We start from the raw sequence: 19992 nt of genomic DNA, 5'->3' as shown, positions 1-19992 counted from the left end.
TTCTTTCTTAAAATTTCTTTTTTAATTTAAAAATTTAACATCCGATCGTTTAAGATTTATATTTTTTCTATAATTAAATTACTGCCAAACCATTATACCAAAAAATATCACTACAGAACTGCTAGGTAGTTAAGTTTGTCCGAAAATAAATAGAGCATGTCTTGTCCTTTTTTTTTTGCCCTATCTTTACTTTGTTTTAGAATAAAATATTTAAAAAATTAGTTATAATTTAAAAATCATTTGTTTAGAATAAATGAAAGATGATTTTTATAAAAGTAGTTTAAATATACATTAGTTTTTATTTTTAAAAATTATAAAAATAATTTTTTAAGATGAAGATATTTATTGTTTTTTCATTTATATTATTCGATGATGCTTGTGTATTTTTTAAGCAATTTATTTAGTGTTTTAAAATTTTTTTCAATTTATATAAAAAAAATTAATTTAAATTATATATTCAATAGTAATTTTAATTTAAATGTTTTTAACATACTCATGGTACCTAAACTTTGTTTTTTTAAAAATATATTTTACCTTAAAAAAGGAAAAGGAAAAGGAAAAGGAAAAATCACTCACTTTATTACATTAATTACTTTTTTTTTTACCAGTTCTTGTTTCTTTTGCTCGCTTGAGCTTCTTCAAGATTTTCTTCGATTTGTTGATCTAACACCCTGGTCTCTCTCTTGATCGATCTTTACTTTCAATGGACACTAAAGATCCTAGAGAGAGGAAGGTTTTAGAGAGAGAAAGAAAAAGCAAAAGAAAGCAAAGTGAGTGACTTTGACACTGAATTGTCTCGTTAAGTTTTGTAGTAAAGATTCAAACTTTAAAGAATTTTCAATCTTTTGAGTGTTAGAGGTTTTGGTGGGTCGGGTTTGATTTGCGTGGATTTGATATGGGTGGGTGTTTTCCTTGTTTTGGCTCATCAAACAAGGAGGGTAGTAGCGGTGGTGGGGTTGTTAAAGAGGTTAACAAGAAGGATTCAGCTAAAGAAGGTTCAGTTGGTCAGTCTCAGCATGCTGGCAGAGTTAATTCAGGTAACAAAGTTTGAATTTTTTTTTCTTTTTTGTGAATGGTTTTTTTTTTTTTTTTTTTCAAAGATCAGTTGGTGGGTTTGTTGTGTTGAATTATGCTTTGTTTGGTTTTAATTCGAGGTTTCTGCTGATGGGTTGCTGGTAGAACTTGTTAATGTTTTGATCTGTTGCATTTACGGGTGGTTTGATTACTTGCAGGTTTTTATCTCAGTTTTGCAGTTTTTTATTGGATTGCTAGTGTGCTGGCTGTGCTGCTTAATTCTTGCTCTAATGGTGTAGTGTCAAGTGTTTATTTTGGAGATCTGATTATGTTTTTACGAAGTCTATTTGTGTTGTTTCTTATGTTATGTTTTGGATTTTTATGATAATTGATCATTATTGGGATGAAATGGAATGGTATTGATTGCATTTCAAACTGAAAAATTCTAATGCCCTAGCAGATAGAGAATCAGAAACTGAAAACTTGTGAGGAGATCTGTGCTTCTAAGAAGAATTTAAAATGAGTAATGTTAGGCTTAAATTTTCGTCCTCTTCAAAATATGAGCTTGCTTCCAGTTCTGTTGGACAAAGACAAGCTTCAGATTACTCAACTCGTAAGAGAAATCCAATGAACATCATGTTATTTGCACATCTAGCTTTATGGATGTTGTATTCTTTTTGCGGAAGTTCATTTAATTGTAAAGAGCTCAGAGTAACTTAAAGGGTATAGGGAAGCATAAAGATATGTTGTTCCATATTTCTTTTTGCTTATATATATCTTTATACTTTATACTGCAGAATCATATTCCATAATTTAGCATACTCAAAGTTCTGGCTATAACAACTCATATACTCAAAGTTCTGGTTATCATAATTTGTATGCTCAAAGTTATGGTTATAATAATTCATCTGTCTGTTTTATGACATATTCATGCAGACAAATCAAAGTCCCGGAGTGGTTCTGATCAAAAGAAGGAACCATCAATTCCCAAAGATGGGCCAACAGCTAACATTGCAGCACAGACATTTACATTCCGAGAATTAGCCACTGCCACAAAGAACTTTAAACCAGAGTGCTTGTTAGGTGAGGGGGGTTTTGGGCGTGTTTACAAAGGTCGCTTGGAGAGCACTGGCCAGGTAAATTGTGCTTAGTTGAAATGGATGTACATATTGCCATGCAGTATACAATCCGTAATGTTTGTTTAAGATCACGAGCACTATCTGTTATACTTTGTGATTTTCTTATATTAAGCTTCTGAATTCTGTGGTCTTTTACCTGTTTAACCCTTTACTCGAAATTGTAATTTCAAAGAATGTTGTATTGATCTCCATCAATGATTTTTGGTTGGATGGAAATTCCATTGGCAGGCAGTTGCTGTCAAACAGCTTGACCGAAATGGCCTTCAAGGAAATAGAGAGTTTCTGGTGGAGGTTCTCATGCTCAGCCTCTTACACCATCCAAACCTTGTCAATTTGATTGGCTACTGTGCTGATGGGGACCAACGCCTCCTTGTTTATGAGTTTATGCCACTGGGATCTTTGGAGGACCATTTACATGGTTAGATTCTGTGCCTTATTTTGCATTAATACATTGCTGGTTGAATTTTCTGTTACAATGCACGGTAGAAAATAGGATCTCCCAAGGCAGACTACCTGTCTTCAACTCACAATCAAATCTCTCTCTTTTTTTTTCTGGACAGACAGATATACCATCCATTCATGAGATCAGGGATGAATCACTGTTTCATTTACTACATGCTGTTAGGATAATCTAGGAATGATTTGATAGTGCTGTGAAAAAAAGTTGTAAAAAGAGAATGGGATTGGAAAGATGGTGATGCATATTTGCTGTTGTAGCAGTAGCTGCAGTTGTTTGAATTTGATGTCATAAACACTAGCAGAATGATATTTAATAAAAATTGTCTTATATGGGATAGTATTTATAAAATGTCACCATCACTGCCATTAGTATTTTAAGTGCTAGTGGTGGTACGGCGTGTATGTTCGATATTGCTAGTAGAAGTTGTAGTTGAATCTGGCATGCTATTGGTATTTGGAAATTGCTTGAAGTTTGCAATTGATACTTGGCACTTTGCTTCAACTCATAAGTACTCCTGCTGGTCTAGGAAAAAATAGATGGCAATTTCAGGTGTTTGTGTTGTTTTTACTTTTTGGTGTAGTTGATGAAGTGTCAACAATGAAGACATGCATGCGCTTATGTTGATAGGAGTTGCTAGATGATTGGTAGTATATGAGATCTGTTGTTAAGGCAGGCTGTTAGAAGAATGCAAAGTAAAATAATGATGCATGGGTTTTAGGTTGGTAGTTCATGTCAAATGTGATGAATCAAAAGTATTAGTAGATTATTGCATATACAACTAGACTTGTTGGGAAACTTTTGTCAATATTGCTAATAATATATGCAAGATCATCTAAGTTGAGTCTGCTTCAGAGGACTACCATACAAAACTTTGGCTAGAAGATTTGGTTGTTAAATTTCTGTCTAATCTTGTGATTAACATGCAATCAACCCTCTGTGTTGAGCTGCCTTTTTTTTTTTTTTTTTATCATGCATTTTTTTATTACCTTTAAATGATGGTATAATTGCATGTGCACATTTATCTTCTTCAGAGATTTGCCTGAAATGATACGACACCAATCCAATCCAGTTAAGCCCTTGTAATTTTTTTTAGCTGTCTTTTCTGTTGCAATCTGTTAAATAGTTGCTTATGAGTACCTTTCTCCATATTTTTGTTAAGAGCTCAATTTGATTCCTCAACTTAGACTAGCTTAATATCTTTTAATATGAAGCGAAAGGATCTTCTATTTGTATGTGGACTAATCTGCAGCATCTAGTTTCCCATAGACAGAAGTGCTTAGCCTGGAAGTGGTTGTTTCATGTGTTTTTGTTCATCCTTTTCTTTTGGAAAGGAGAGTGGCACACTACTAGTCTAGCAATAACTTAGTCAACTGAGAGATGAATGAGATCCTTGAATCTGGGGCAAAGAATTCACTTATTTTATTGGGTACAGATATTGTGGCTATCAAAGAAACTCCTGCTGAAATGTGGACACTGAGATGAACTGTGGTAGTAACAAATTATTTGTATTCTGGTCAGAGGTAGCACCTATTGAAGTTGAGGAAAATTTAACTGTGATGGTCCTACCATGTCAGTAAGACCTTGGAGTGCAGTGCGATTAGATTCAATTCAAAGTAAAGCAGGACCACGAGAAAAGCCTGACAAAACCTGGGTAGCAAACAGCTTTTGAACCAAATTTACCAGAACCTTCAAAGTGTCTTGAAATTCCAAAACTATGATTCTAGAAACTTTACTAGATATCCTTTTGTGTTTCTGAACCAGCTTTTTCCTGCAACATTGAGACCCATGATTGACAATATCTGTTAATTCTTGGAGTTAGAGCCTGTAAAATAAATGCTGTTAACAAGCTTTCCTTTTGTAGTGCCGACATTTCTTCAGAACTTTGAACATCAATTATTCTTGATTTAGAATTGCTCTAAAACTGGCATGATGCATTTCAGTGACTGATGTTGACTCCTTTAATTGCTTACACACATGTTTCAACTAATATCTTCTCTGCAACCCACTGTTTTTAGCATAATTAATGTTGTTTTCAGATCTCCCCCCGGACAAGGAGCCTTTGGACTGGAACACGAGGATGAAGATTGCAGCTGGTGCAGCTAAGGGATTGGAATATTTGCATGATAAAGCAAACCCTCCTGTCATATACCGCGACTTAAAATCATCCAACATCCTTCTTGATGAGGGTTTCCACCCCAAATTGTCAGATTTTGGACTAGCAAAGCTAGGTCCTGTTGGTGACAAGACTCATGTCTCAACACGTGTGATGGGGACATATGGTTATTGTGCGCCAGAATATGCCATGACTGGCCAGCTTACTCTAAAGTCTGATGTCTATAGTTTTGGGGTTGTCTTTCTTGAACTTATCACAGGGCGCAAGGCAATTGATAATACCCGGGATCCTGGAGAACATAATCTTGTTGCATGGGTAAATGTTTCTTCCCTTCATATCAATGCATCATGGAATTTTATGTCGTTTTTATTTTGTATTATTGAATCAACATGAAAAGAAATTTCTGCTCTCATATTGTTTCTTGGGACCTGGGGCTTTTAGGCACGACCTCTTTTCAAAGATCGTAGGAAATTCCCAAAAATGGCTGACCCACTGCTACAAGGTCGTTATCCAATGCGAGGATTGTATCAAGCTCTTGCAGTTGCAGCTATGTGTTTACAAGAGCAAGCTGCTACAAGGCCTCTAATAGGTGATGTTGTGACTGCTCTCACATATTTAGCTTCCCAAACATATGACCCAAATGCCGCCAGTCAAAGTAACAGAGTTGGGCCATCTACTCCTAGGAACAGAGATGAGCGGAGGGGAATGGCAGATGGGCTGGATAGCCCAGATGAGCATGGACTTGGTGGGCGACGTGACGCCCCTTCCACTTATAAAAATTCACCTGATTATAGAAAACGGGATCGTGGTAGGGAATTCAGCACTGGTGCAGAGTTAGGAAGGAGTGAAACTGGCAGTGGATCTGGCAGAAAATGGGGTTTGGATGATTCAGAGCAACAGGATTCTCAGAAAGATAGTCTTGTGAATACCAGCAGAGCAAGGGAAACTCCAAGAAATCGTGATTTAGATAGAGAACGAGCAGTTGCAGCGGCAAAAGTATGGGGTGAAAATTGGAGAGAGAAAAAGCGGGCGAATGCAATCGGTAGTTTCGATGGTACAAATGAGTGATCCCACAAGTGCAATTGTTATTTGGTTTTGGTCTTTTAGGCAAAATGTGTTGTATGCTTCTGAGGGTCCTCATGAAAAAAGAGAAGTTGCACATACATCATCCTTCATTGTCTTGGTTTCAATTTCCCATCAGGGAATAAGACTTCATGTATCAACTTTGACTGTTGTTTGTCCTGTATCATTCTTGTAGTTGAGTATGGAAATGAATTCTTCAATTATATGGTTGAAGGAGAGAGACACATTTAAAGAAGAGTTCAGGGGAAAGGGTAGTGTTCCATTCCATGTGATTTACGGGTAAGCCCCCCTTGCAGAATGATGTGGGCAACATGTTAATCTATGTATTTAGGCATTTCTGAAGTTCATATATTACAGGGAAATCTGGGAAGATTAGCTAATTTTTTCCCCATGTATTTGTGTTTTACGTGGGGTGGTTTAGTGGGTTTGGTGTGGATGTCTCATTGGCATCACAGCTTGTACTCGATAGTCTTGTGTATGGATTTCTTTGAGTCGAGTCATGTCTCGGCTTATACAGAATGTTTTCATGATATTGTCCTCATGTATAATCACTTCAACTCTGTAACAATGACCCTGCCCTCTCCTCTCCCTCGCCCTGCTTCTACTAACAATGACCCTGCCCTCTCCTCTCCCTCTACTTACAATGACCCTGCCCTCTCCTCTCCCTCGCTCTGGTTCTACTTGCGTGTTGACGGATTGAATTGTAGGATGTTTCAGGCGCGAGAATGATTTACAAGTGTTTTTATTTTTTTTTCCAAGCCAATCCTTCGTGTATTGTTTATTCTATAACCTCATCTCAAAGCGCAACTGGCTACACTATCTCTGTGTGTGTGTGTGTGTGTGTGTGTGTGTGTGTGTTTGTGTGTGCATCTTTCTATCCTGAGGAAGAACCAAAAATCAAAAGAGAGTTTTCAGAACAGGTTTTAATTGGGGAGTGGCAATCCTGGCCAATTGAAGTTGTTCTCTGTAATGAAAGCTTCTTGTTCCTGTCCTGTTTTAAAACCGTTTTTCAACTTTGATTCTGGCCAGTTGAATTTGAAGGCGTTCCTGTTTAAAGGTATAATTGCAGCTGTTTTTCAAAGTGTTTTTTATTTAGAAATGTATAAAGTGTTTTTCATTTAAAAATGTATCAAAATATTTTTTTTTTATTTTTTAAAAATTATTTTTGACATCAGTGCATCAAAATGATCTAAAAATACCAAAAAACATATTAATTTGAAGTAAAAAAATAAATAAATTTAAATTTTTTCAAAAACATTTTTGAAACACAAAAATAAAAAGAAAACTAGCACCTCTATTATGAAAGACTAATTCTTGAATGTATAAGGATTAAAAGGTTGCTATCTTTCTTTATAAAACAAAAGCCTCAACTAAAAGAGCTTTCTTCTCCACTCTTTTGTTATCATGGTAAACCATCATACTAAGATGGCTCTTTAGGCATTCCCATAACCTTTAGTGTTATTAAAGCATATACAATTTGAGCTGGACGATTGATGAGGTTTGTTGAAATTCCCACAAAGATCATGATTTTTTTAAGGTTAGAGTATAGTTTTGATTACTTTTCAAAATGCTTTTTATTTAAAAAAATATTAAAAAAATATTTTTATATTTTTAAAAATTTATTTTTAATATTAATTTGAAGCAAATAAATAAATAAATAAAATTTAAATTTTTTTGAAAAGTATTTTTAAAACATAAAAACAAACGGTATAGAATGTTTTAATTTTTAATATTTTTCAAATGCACTTAAAGTATAGAATGTTGGGCTAGATGATAGGAACATTTACAAAATAAATTCTCTATTAGATGGAGAAATGTAGTTTTAGAATAAGGTTATGTTATATACGTTACAAAGCTTAAGGAAGAAGATATAATTAGTTTTTTTATTAATAAAAAAGAACGTTGTAAAGGGATGTTTACCTTAGAGCTCAAGGCTATTTATATAGCCTTAAGCCATGCGGATGTTATCATGCAAGGTTAGAGTTCTCAAGTGCCGTCAATAGTTTTAGATGAATTGGAGACAAAGGTTCAAAGTGACAATAGGTCACCACAAAAGCTGTCTAATTTATGAGTTTTGTGAGTTGATGAGGACACAAGATCAAATAACATGTTATAATTTAATATGTGTATATTTTATTCTCATAGTTGATTGTGAGTAGACCAAATCTAACAAAAAAATAATACATCTGAGAGTGGCAATTGGTTTTGAAACGTATTCACTCGTCCGTGGTTAAACTTACACCAATTGGTTTTGAAACGTATTCACTCGTCCGTGGTTAAACTTACACTCATCAGCATGTTTCTTGTTTAAGGTTGTTGTTTTATTAGATTCTATGGGCATTCTAAATCTAATTTGATTGTTGGTGTTGTAAACTTGTTGAGTCATCAAGGCTTTTAAACGCTCAAATCAATTATCTTAGATTCAATTCAGCATTAGATCACATGATATATTTGGTTTAAATATATACAACTTTTATTTGGATCTTGGATACCCAGGCAAGCTCCATGACCTTTCATGGCTTTGGACTTGTGTCTTTAAGCCTTATCTTGAATTATAGGACATGGACTGTAACACCTAACGCTTTCATGTACGTTTAAAGTTACTTTCTTGTGATTTGGTACTAAAAGAAATATACGGGTAAATTTTATATATATATATATATATATATATATATATATATATAATATATATATATATATATATATATAGTTTTCATATAATAGTCTACTGAAATTTCCACCAAAATTTTGGTAAAATTTTCCTCTATATCGGAAAATCCCAAGTTATCGATGTATTACCTATTTATATTTCAAAATCTCATATCTAATAACTCACTCACGACCCAATCATCCTGAGTTTCCATCCCACAAACATCATCATCATTATCATCATAACCACAATATTTATATCATACATTGAACAACAAATACCATTTTATCTGCATCATAAACAAATATAAATTACTTAATCATGAAGTGGAAATATAATAGTACCCAAAATGAAAAAGTCTTTTTATGTAATAATAAATACGATATTTACTGCTACTTATATTATAATCCTCCAAAAAAAAGTCTAATTTATAATTTTGATATGTTTTTATTATGATTCTATATTTTTATAAATTACACTTTACATGTTGGGAATTATATGTTACTAATAGTTTATATCCTCAAGCTAGCACACCAAAATGAAAAAAAAAATATTTTAATTATTTACATGATTATCATTATACTTCAAAATAACATGCAAAGTTACTACCATCTAAAGGATTAGGATTCCACATAGTTGATTTTTATCAATTTAGGAATTCATGGTGTTTTTGACAAAATAAAATTGGATCTAAAACTCTTAAATTTAAAAATTAAGAATTGATTTTGATAATTTATACATGATTCAAAGTAATTTTAAGGCTTGACGATGCCTTTATAAAGTATTATGGATTTATACAACATAAAATTGAAGCTTTACATTTATGTTTGGAAAATAAGAAAAGTAGAAGGAATGAAAATCAAAAGAAAGAAAGCATAGAAATGAAAATACTAGAAGATAAAATGATTTTCTTACATTTTGTTTGGAAGTGGTGAAATTAGAAGCAATGAAAATGGAAGAAAAAAGTTGATTTTGTAAAATTAAAAAAAAAAAAGTAGAAATTAATTTTATATTTTATATTGTAGCTTTCTTTCCAATTTGGAGGAAAAATTATTCTTCGAAGTTGTTCTTCTTTTTCCATGAATTATTTTCATACAAATCCCACATATTTTTATGAAATAGATTTAATAATAAAAAAATTTATATACTCAACAATTTCTTCAACTTGAAGAGCAAATATGATAAGGTCCTTGTAGAAAACTTTCGCCTCTAATTCCACTCAAACATAGAATCCGTACGTCCCTCCTATATTTTTCTTTCCTTTTAAAATCCACTCTTCCCAAATACTTTGATAGAGATTATCGGGCTAACGTTTCAAGTATTCCAATAACCAAAAATCAAGATAAGATATGTTTAAATATATATTTTAAGAAAATTTAAAAACAAAAATGGTAAAGTGGATTTAATAATTATTCCTTGATTTAGAATGGATAGCTATAAAAAATAAAAGGTTAGATATTTATTTAGGGACAAAGGAATTATATAATTTGTTGGGTAGGGCTTGTTTCTTTTATTTATTTATTTATTAATAACGTGGATGTCCGGGCCAACTTACATGTATTTTAACTAATTTCACGGATCCTGAAATTAATGATCATGTAAGTCTCCAGTGATCATCATATTAGCAATCACGTGATTTGAATTTCAGACCGAAAGTTATATATTTTCACTTTCTTTTTTTTTTTTAAAAAAAAATTCGGGCAACCTTGCTTCCTTTATTTATTTATTTATATTTTATGAAGGTAATAATTAAAAATATCGTTTAATATTTATTTCTACTACAAATTTATATATTTATAAATACCTAAATTTCATTCTAATTTCATTATCAATGTTAAGATTGGATGCTCAGAAAGCAACTCGCTTGATGTATCCTTTTAAAAAACTTCTGAAGTAATTATGTATAATAAATGTAGAAAAAATAGAATAGAAAATAATTGTATTGGTTAATTGATAGTTGTTACTTTACACAAATATTATATCATAAGAATAAGTAAACAAAACAAAATAAAATATAAACAAGATAATTTGATTTTCTTTGATATCTTCTATTTAGGATCTTCAATTAATTAATTTTGACTGTATGTTTGCTCTTTAATATTAACTCCTATATATTCTTTAATATAATAAAAATAAATTAAATTTCAAATATATAGCATGTATGAAAACATTAAGAAATTTATATTTATCTTTTCAGCATAAATGAGATGGTATTTCAGGATTTACATATATTTATGATAGAGGAATTGTTATAAACCATAACAAGATAGTAGGGGTGTTCACGGTCCGGTTCGGTTCGGTTTTAACATAAAAATTCAACCGAACCGGAAAATATCATTTCTTGTTAATATAACCCGAACCGAACCGAAAACCGGTTCAAACCGAACCGATTTTGTTCGGTTCGGGTCGGTTTTTTAGCCTTAAAAACCAGAAAAACCGAAACTAATAAAATAAAATAAAACTTTTGGGGAAAAGGGAAGGGAAAGGGTGAGTGGGTTGGAAAAGTTTTGGGGAAAAGGGAAGGGGGAGGGTGAGTGGGGTGCAAAGATTTTGGCAAAGATTCCGGCGGGTATTGGAGTGGGGGCCGGGTGCAAAGGTTTTATATTTTGTTTTAGATTCAATTAAACCGGTTCGGTTTAGTCCGGTTCAATCGGTTTAAGCTTTTTAAAACCGGAACCGAACCGAACCGGGTGGTTTTTTTAAATTTTTTAATCGGTTTATTCGGTTTTTTTTATCGGTTCGGTTTTTTTCGGTTAATTTTTTCTCGGTTTTCTCGTTTAATCGGTTGATCGGTTTTTTTTGAACACCCCTACAAGATAGTATCATGCGTCTTATTGCAAGTTTAACACTGCAGCAGGACGGGCTACATGCCAACACAAATAACTAGCGAATCAGATACCAAGTTGCCCTTCAAAAATATTTCCCACATTTACCGCTCTCAGATCTTTAGTCTGGTGGGCTTACAGAAGAAAAGGGTGCATTTTTGTGTTAGGAGGCTGGATAGGGTGACCTAAATGCCTAACTACAAAACCCCATTATTCAGTTTCGCATGCGCTCGAACTCCAAGCATCAAGAAATCGGTTCTGTGCCTTCAGGAATAGAAGAAGAAGAAATCATCCACAATGATTTCATGTCGTACGTGGGAATGTTGAAGTTTTGGAGCCCTTCTTCACTGGAAATTGATTGCAGGGTGTTCTTGAGTGGATTATCTCAGATATCAAAGAAATGACTGGCGAAATCTAAACTGTTCACCCAATAAATCCATTGAACTAGCTGCAATAAATATAATAATAGTTCAAAAGTTGACTCTTACATTTTATACATCTCGAAATCTATTGTTGGCCTTCTCCGCAAGCAAGACCATGGGATGACTGATTAACAGCGACGAAGGGGTACTCACCATGATACCACTACTAGAATAATATAGTTGAGATTTGTACCCCCTCACAAAATCCTATAATATATACTCAGGATTACTTCTTCCTTTTTCCCTGCAAACAAAAGAAAAAAAAAAAAAAAAAAAAACACAAATACACAAATCAGCTACAGCTAACCTTTCCATCCATTCAGCAGCGCCTCTCACAAAAAACAAACCACCAAAAAAAAAAAAGGGGAATTAAATGTGGATTGAAACTTACTGTGGTTAGGTAATCATCCATTGACAACTGCTTCCGCTTCTTTTGGGAAGGAGGGCTCTCGGTCTGTCTTCCCATCGAACGCTTCGACAGGGTCATGCTTTGCTGTGTATGATGGCAATAAAATAGTTGGTCAGCATAAATGATTAAAGACAATCCAACCACATAAATCATGCAATCCAACATGATGAGTTTGAAAACAAGACAATAAATGATAACTCGTGTGCAAGTGTGGCACTGATGGATAAAACTGGGCTAATGAGGATCATAAATAGAACCTTGGCAAGCTTCTTTTCTTTCCGAGCCTGTCTCTCCCTCTCATCTTGTTCTTGGTTTTCCTTCTCCACCAACCGAATTAAGGTATCACATCTCCTTGCAAGTTCTTGAGTTGTCCGAGACTTTACAAACCAATCAAAACGAAACAAAGGTGATGTACGGAAAGCCACTTTCAGCTCATCCCAGTTCCCATATCCAAGCTTGTGAACCATGCACATCTATGAATTGCAAAAACAGCCATTTCAATCATAAGATGTTCAACATTCAAGAAAAAGAATAAGCTATTTGTATGGCATTTACAGTAAATGATTAAAAAAAAATGCACCATGAAACGATCACATTCTTCATTGTACAATTTCCCTTTGTTCTGACCATACTGGATCTTCAATTCAAGCCAAGGATTCTTGTAACGATCCAATTTCTTCCCAATTGCTTTCATGATCTCATCTTTACGAGAAATTCTGGCCTCCCCTCTTTCAATATTCTTGATGATCCTATCATAATCTGTACATATGCCACAATTAGAGAGAGAAATGAAAGATGGTGAAATTTTTTAAAGGTCCAATAAACAATAAAATTCAAGTTATCCAACATAATAAACCTGACCAAAACCAGACCCATCTGCAACCAGTAACAATCAAGCATGGCTCCAACAACTTTTTTTGTACATCAGTGACCAGGACAGACAACCAGTGCAAGTGGACAAAAATTGAGACTTTCAGAGAATAGGTCACAACAAACCAAATGAGCGATTTCCAGACATTTTATTTGCTTCCAGTTCTGTTACCAAGGACCCTTGCACCCAACAATACATATGCCATATGACCCCACTCTAACAGGTATGAAATTCAATCCAGGAGAACTTCATCCACAGCCACTAAATCAACATCATTCCACCAAAAATGAGATCACTTACCATTTAACTCTTTGTATCGCTCTTTGAAAACTTTAGCGTATCTTTCAACTTCCTCTTCTGTTTTCCCTTCCAGTTCAGTAGCAATACTTTTTAAGTCATTTCGACCATATTTTTCACAAGCCCTGATAAAGGTATTGAAGTCTCTTCTACTCCATGAGGAAAATCCCTGAAATTACACTGATGAAATGTAAGTAAGGAGACCCATTATTATCTAATTAACATTTAAACATTCCATTCACCTCTTCCAAAAGCCGTTCTTTTTCTTCCAGTTCCTCAGCAGTCAATGGATCTCTTGTCTCTAAATATCCAATAATCAGTAAATAGTTAGTGAAATGATGTGGAAGACAACACGAGGAGGAAGCACAACTGATATAAAGTACCTTCAGGTTCATCCACATCAATTGTATCTTTCAGTTGATTCTTTTGATGTGCTTGCTGAAATTTTGTAACAACTAACCAAATAAGTAAGAAGCACAAGTACCTCAAAAAGCACAACTAAGCAACAAGGGGCAGAGATTAAAACTGGTATTATCAATGACAGCACCCACCATGAGGTAGCGTACTTCTTTTTCATACAACTCACTAAGCCTCTGTGTGTTGAAAAACTGGAAATCATGCCTGAAAACAGCAGACAAGAACATTCAAGCACAGCATCTCAGAATTCCAATACATTCCAATGAGAAATCAGCAAGTTTCAGAAGCAATTACAATTGAGGCATGCGAGGAATTCGAGGTTCCTTTGGTTTTGCCGGACCACCTTGACGCATTGTTTGCTTGAAGTATTCAGATTCTGAGTAACTGGTAGAAGGAAAGATTACAAAAAATCATATAATGTTGAACCAATATACTGAAAAAGATTATGGAAGAATGCAAAGGGAAGCTTACTTGCGCTTCCGCTCCCTCTTTGGAGGTTCAATCCAGTTCTCACCGACAATTTTCTCAAAGTCGAACTTGTTTTCATCCTTCATCAATAAGAAACAAAATACAAGCACTGAGATCATAGGGTTATGAAAACAAGCCTTGAAGTTAAACTGGTAAAATTGAGATCAAACAGGATATCCTCCAATGCAAAAGAAAAATGGAAGAAGTGCACCTACCTTATCATCATCAAAATCATATAATTCAGCATCTGCCAGAAACCAGATAAAATATCAGCACTATTACGTGTAAGCTAACATTCCAATCACTAGGCAGATAAATACACAAACTGCCAAAAAAATTCAATATGTGGATTCACATACTGTCATCCATTTTAAATTTGATTGCATCTTCAGTGAATTTCTTCATCTTGGCATCGAGCTCAGCTGTTGCCTCTTCTCCCTTAGCAATGATTCTGTCAATGTCCTCATCTGTAATCGTACTATCCTTTGAGCTGAAAACCATCTCAGCCCCAAACCTCACCATTTGAAGCAGCTCATCTTTATTAACAGCTGTATGAAAGAGAAAGGAGTCAAAATGTTGCGCACACAAATACAGATAAGAGCTCAAAATGCAAATGCAACTTACTTTTCTGCTCTGCTAATCTTCCTTGTTGGATCACTAAAGCATCAAGTGCAAGCTTCTTATAAGCCCTCTCAATCACTTTTTCCTCAATCGTATACTGTTTCACAATCAACCATAATGAGAAAAAAACAACACAGATTAGCTTCTACCTTAGCACATCAAAGATCAAATGCAGACCTCTGTGCAAAATCGGAACACTTGGACTTCTTTCTTTTGACCAATCCTATGAGCACGGTCCTGAGCTTGCAAATCAACTTGTGGGTTCCTACAATAAGAACCCCCAGCATCAACAACCCAGACAAGACAAGGAAAAAAAGGGCAGATGCAGCTAAGAGAGGCAGCAAGAGCCTCACCAGTCACTGTCATAAAGAATGACAACATCTGCAGTAGCAAGATTGATACCCAGACCTCCAGCTCTTGTTGACAACAAGAAGCAAAATTTCTCACTTCCTGGCCTGTTAAAGGCATCGATGGAAGCATCACGATCTTCTCCGCCAGTATTCCCATCAATCCGACAATACTGATGCCCACTAAAAATTAAATAGTCTTCAAGAATGTCAAGCAACCTTGTCATCTGCATTAAAGGCAAAACCAATTGCAAGATCAGTGATTAAGCAATTGAACTGTAACATAACCAAAAGGTTACTGAGGGACATTTCAAATGCTGGTGTACACAGAATAACAATCTTAGCTATCCAGCCAACCATAGCTATCAACAACTCACCTGTGAAAAAATTAAGACCCTGGAATCCCTCTCTTTTAGCTTAGGAAGTAACTTATCCAACAAAACCATCTTACCTGGAAAAGGAAGAATGCAAAAGACTGATTTCTACTACAAAATTATGAACACAAACCCAAAAAACATTGTATCCACCAGAAGGTGAAGTTTACCAGCATTGGTAACAAGATGCTCTCCTGTAGTGTAAGGTGGACCAGGCTCAGCACCCTGGAAAAGATATGGATGATTACAGCATTTGCGAAGCTGCATTGCTATGTTCAAAAGACGCTTCCGTTCTCCACCAGCATTAACAACTTCAAGATCTTTCTGCAGTAAGGCCCTGTAGTACTGTTTCTGCATCTGGGACATTCCAACCTTCAGTATGGTTTCCTTCTTGGGAGGCAAACCTTTCTCAACATCTGATTTCAATCTTCGGAGAAGAAATGGCCGAAGGACCTTAGAAATGCAGAATCCATGGAATCAAAATATCAGATGACACCTCATTGTGGCAAAATAATTAGAATCCGAATATTTTTACAAAAACAATTGAGAGCTTTTCAGGCTCAACCTAAGAAGGCAATGTGCTTACCTTGTGCAGTTGTTGAACAACTTCCTGCTGGTCATTTTCAGCAGAAATTTGAAACCATTCATCAAAAGTTTCAGCTGAGCTAAAAATCTCTGGCAGAAGAAAGTTGAGAAGAGCCCAGAGTTCATGAAGATTGTTCTGCACATCAAAAATGCAAGAAATATTATATTTTTATAAGAGCAACTATACAGAATATTATATTTTTACAGCCATAAGATAATACAAACAAACACAGTAAACTTCAGTGCAGCCCCATGCCACCCAAAAACAATTTATCAAACTCAATGAAGTTAAAGAAATCTTCAGCAAGCATCACAGCCAACCTCTTTCAGATCAAATGTACAGATATTACATATACAGATCAGTTTTTCTACAAGTACCCATGCATCCCAACTTGGTAACTTTTCATGTCATTAAAGATCCAAGCATATACCTGAAGTGGAGTACCAGTAATGAGGAGGCGGTAATTGGTGTTATAAAGCCTCATTGTTTTTGAAAGGAGAGAATTTTCATTCTTAATCCGATGCGCTTCATCAATGATAATATACCGCCAACTGAAGCGACGCAAGATAGACTTCTCTTTGATGGCCATTTCAAAACTCGTAACACAGACATCAAATTTCCCAGCAACCAGTAGCTCCTCCCGTATATGTTTCTGAGAAAAAATACAGTATGAAAAAATGCATACAGTAAAGAATTATCCATCAATGCGTGCATTGAGATTTTTTTTTTTTTTTCAAAACGAAAATCATGCAGCAAAAAAATCAGTAAAACATACTTAATGCAACTTACTCTTTCATCAGGATTGCCAAGAAACTTGATAGCACGTAAAACTGGACAAAAACGACGAATTTCATTCATCCAGTTACCAAGTGTAGATTTTGGAGCAACCACCATATGAGGACCAGTGATTCCTCTAAATTCATGCAGATAGCCCAATAAAGAGATTGTTTGTAAGGTTTTGCCAAGGCCCTAGATTGCAAAATGAAGATGTGTTTAGTAGCAAATAAATCACCTGAAACTCAAAGAGGACAAAAACCAATGCACTTTTAAACTAAAATAAAGCTAAGACCATTTCTTGTTTTGCGCGTACCATTTCATCTGCAAGGATTCCATTTATACCATTCTCATACAGCCTTATAAGCCAGTTCAATCCAGCAAGTTGGTAATCCCTCATCTTTCCCTGAATACCTGCAGAAAAAAGAATAAAAATGAATTTTAGCCTCCAAGATCAGGCTACCCCAAAACAGTCACATCAAATGTAAATATTTCAGTGTCATGAGGATATGTGACAAGCCAGGCAAACATCAATAACGATGCATGTTATTCTTCAACTAGCATTAATTTGTGTACATGTAAAGCTAAGGATGATCAGTAGGTTTATAGGATCAAATCTCTGGTTAGCTTTGACAAAAATGGAATAGGTAAGAAATATCAATGAGCCTGCTAAAAAAGGATGACAGTAGAAAAACAGTATAAATAAATAAATACAAGTGAATCCATAAATGCACTGATTCATGATACATCAAACGTGTGTGTATGCAAACAGCAGCAAAGAGAAAGTACTTGGATCCAAATTAATAGCAAAGAAATTTACAATTCTACACTTAATCTAACAGTCAGTCAGGGAGATGCATGTGCGTGCGTGCATGCATCAGAAGAGTACATATACAAGGACATTACAAGATGGTTGTGCCACCAGCCGTGTGTTTCCTGATAAACCATCCTCTTCCTCCTTCAGGTATTCTTCATCTTCCTCCTCTTCAGTTACTTTTGAGGCATGTCGACCCCTAGATAAAATTATGAAACCAAAGTAAATTGCAGTTAGATGCACTGAACATGACCAGTACTTTTAGCCTTACCAGCAAGCACACATAGTGAATTCAGAGTATAGAAGTGGTTCAGTCAAATCAAGCTCCTACATGAGTTGCATGAAAAATTGAATTAAGCATGAAATGCACATTAAACAAACTTTGCTGAGCTTGATAAGAAAACAATTAATAAAATCCTGTATCTTAGTAATCTAGCAAGACAATGAATGAAGATCATTGTCTGCTACATATTGATGCATGCCCTTCACCTCACACCCCAGCCTTTTATTAACTATGAAGGCAAGAAAATGTGCACGCAGCTCATCCTGTGCTACTTGGTCTGACATAAAAAAACCTAGCTTACTATGATTTTCAAAAAGCCCTCACAATAAAAGTTTCTGAAAAAAATCATCATTCTTATTAAGAAACAACTAATTGAGTCATGCACAGTTGATAATTGATACTCAAAAATGGAAAAGTTTCCAACAAGCAATTAACAACATAAACTTATTTACGAGAGGAATTGTCAGCAAAAGTATAATCAAGCAACTACAGTATTCAATTTATTTAGAAAGGGATCTTCAAACAAATAACAGTCAAACCTTCCCTTAGCCTTCTTCTGGGATGCTGATTGATCATGTTTAGCAAAGTGAGCAAACAACTCAGTTTGCTGCAGTAAATATTTCAAGCGTCCCTTCCCCTTGTTATTCTGCAATTAAACTAACTTCAGTAAACTTGCCCAACATCTTTTTCATATTCTACAAGCAACACATTGCAGAAGCCATTCTTGAAAACCAAACATACTATATCAGCATCTATAGCAGCATTTTGTTGATCCAATATCTCCTGAATCTTATGTTTCTTCAATTTTTGCATTTCTTTGAGTCTCTCCTTTTCACGCTTGCTAATTTCATTGCTGGTTCCTTCCTACAGTTCAAATTATGCACACAAAAATATCAAAAAATATGCAAAAAAATCAAAGGTCAGCAAACTCAGTACAAATACACGTCGCATTGAAAACATACACCAAAACACCCGCAGAGGAATTCAAAAGGCAAACCAACACGGTTCACAATAATTTCAGAACAATCAAAGCCCAAAATGCCATCGTCAAATCAGGAAACCCTACAGAAAAAGGCCTGGCCAAAACAATGCATGTGAGTCTACGTAGCTAAATTAAGCTTTTTCATGAACATTTAAGCATCCACCAGAACAAAAACCATAACTAACAGTTCCCCTACTTCACTTTCTTTCCTTCAGTTTCCACCGAGACTCGTCAAACAGTACATTATCACAGCAAAAATGCAGAATCACCCCTTCGTTCAGCACGGCAACACATTACGTCGCTAAGTTCTCAGTACCTCCTCCTTTCGAAGCCTAATTTAACAAATTTTCAAGTCTCGTCTCTATTCAGTCTACAAATTTCTCAGTATCAAACCAATGTTAAACCAACAAAGCTCCTTAAAAACACCAAAACCCTAACTAGATCCAAACACACAACAAACTATCAACAATTTAGAATGGCAAGACCGTAAATTACTTCATCAACCTCCTCGCCTTCATCACCTTCAGCATCTCCAACGGCCTCATCGTCATCGGAATCAACTGAGCGAGCCACCTCCTCGATCTCCTCCTCGTCTTCCTCTTCGTTGATCTGCTCGTTGAGTGGCTCTTCCTCCGATGACATCGCCTCGTCCGACGACGTTCGTTTCTTCGAGGGTTTCGCCATGTGAAATATGTTCTTCTCTTTCTCTTAGATTGGGGGTTTCTAAATTTTTAGAGAGAGGGAAGTGCGTGTCGTGGATTTTTGGAAGCGAATTTTGAAAGCAGCAAAATGAAGGGGTCGAGGGCAGGTTCGGTAATCTATTTATGTGGGCTTTTTATTTTTTTATTTATATTAGGAGTTTTGAGGTTGGTGATTTCCCGCCTTTATTGGGGAATCGTGATTTCCCTCCTGCGTGAAGGCTGGTTAGCCCATGGTGGCTCAACAGTTAGGTTTGTGGGCTCGTACCTTTTAGTGCCCAAACACAGTTTTGTCCAGTTTAGTTTTTAAAACAAAAAACAATCTTTAAAAAAAAATTAATTTTT

The 19992-nt window shown here is 35.1% G+C and overlaps 2 protein-coding genes across 6 annotated transcripts; one reads left to right on the top strand and one right to left on the bottom strand.

The window, feature by feature from the left end:
- The first annotated feature begins 587 nt into the window (after positions 1 to 587).
- LOC118061030 (serine/threonine-protein kinase PBL27) lies at positions 588 to 6339 on the top strand. Its single transcript, XM_035074379.2, has 5 exons — positions 588 to 1037; positions 1951 to 2150; positions 2382 to 2571; positions 4650 to 5041; positions 5168 to 6339. Exons 1-5 carry the CDS (start codon positions 896 to 898, stop codon positions 5792 to 5794), a joined length of 1551 nt encoding a protein of 516 aa, XP_034930270.1. The 5' UTR covers positions 588 to 895; the 3' UTR covers positions 5795 to 6339.
- A 4932-nt stretch (positions 6340 to 11271) lies between these two features.
- LOC118061031 (ISWI chromatin-remodeling complex ATPase CHR11) lies at positions 11272 to 19756 on the bottom strand. 5 transcript variants are annotated; one of them, XR_004689525.2, is made up of 26 exons: positions 19445 to 19755; positions 18709 to 18831; positions 18507 to 18613; positions 17777 to 17883; positions 17187 to 17284; positions 16886 to 17065; positions 16527 to 16748; positions 16097 to 16231; positions 15681 to 15963; positions 15514 to 15587; positions 15143 to 15363; positions 14967 to 15054; positions 14793 to 14886; positions 14528 to 14716; positions 14384 to 14415; positions 14172 to 14248; positions 13995 to 14084; positions 13835 to 13904; positions 13667 to 13721; positions 13526 to 13584; positions 13287 to 13452; positions 12696 to 12874; positions 12373 to 12588; positions 12098 to 12199; positions 11773 to 11950; positions 11272 to 11631 (listed from the first exon to the last, which is right to left on the bottom strand). XR_004689525.2 is itself a non-coding variant. In XM_035074382.2 (25 exons), exons 1-25 carry the CDS (start codon positions 19631 to 19633, stop codon positions 11933 to 11935), a joined length of 3165 nt encoding a protein of 1054 aa, XP_034930273.1. In that variant the 5' UTR covers positions 19634 to 19756; the 3' UTR covers positions 11705 to 11932. The 5 variants fall into 5 exon arrangements, 3 of the variants coding, with proteins under 3 accessions (XP_034930273.1, XP_034930271.1, XP_073267084.1); XR_004689526.2 differs by lacking the exon at positions 11272 to 11631 and adding an exon at positions 11705 to 11732 and having other exon boundaries at positions 11860 to 11950; positions 19445 to 19756; XM_035074382.2 differs by lacking the exon at positions 11272 to 11631 and having other exon boundaries at positions 11705 to 11950; positions 19454 to 19756.
- Between the last annotated feature and the right edge of the window lie 236 nt (positions 19757 to 19992).

This window comes from Populus alba, chromosome 8 (assembly GCF_005239225.2).
Source record: "Populus alba chromosome 8, ASM523922v2, whole genome shotgun sequence".
Classification (NCBI taxonomy): Eukaryota; Viridiplantae; Streptophyta; class Magnoliopsida; order Malpighiales; family Salicaceae; genus Populus; species Populus alba.
This window is presented reverse-complemented; position numbering and strand designations above follow the sequence as displayed.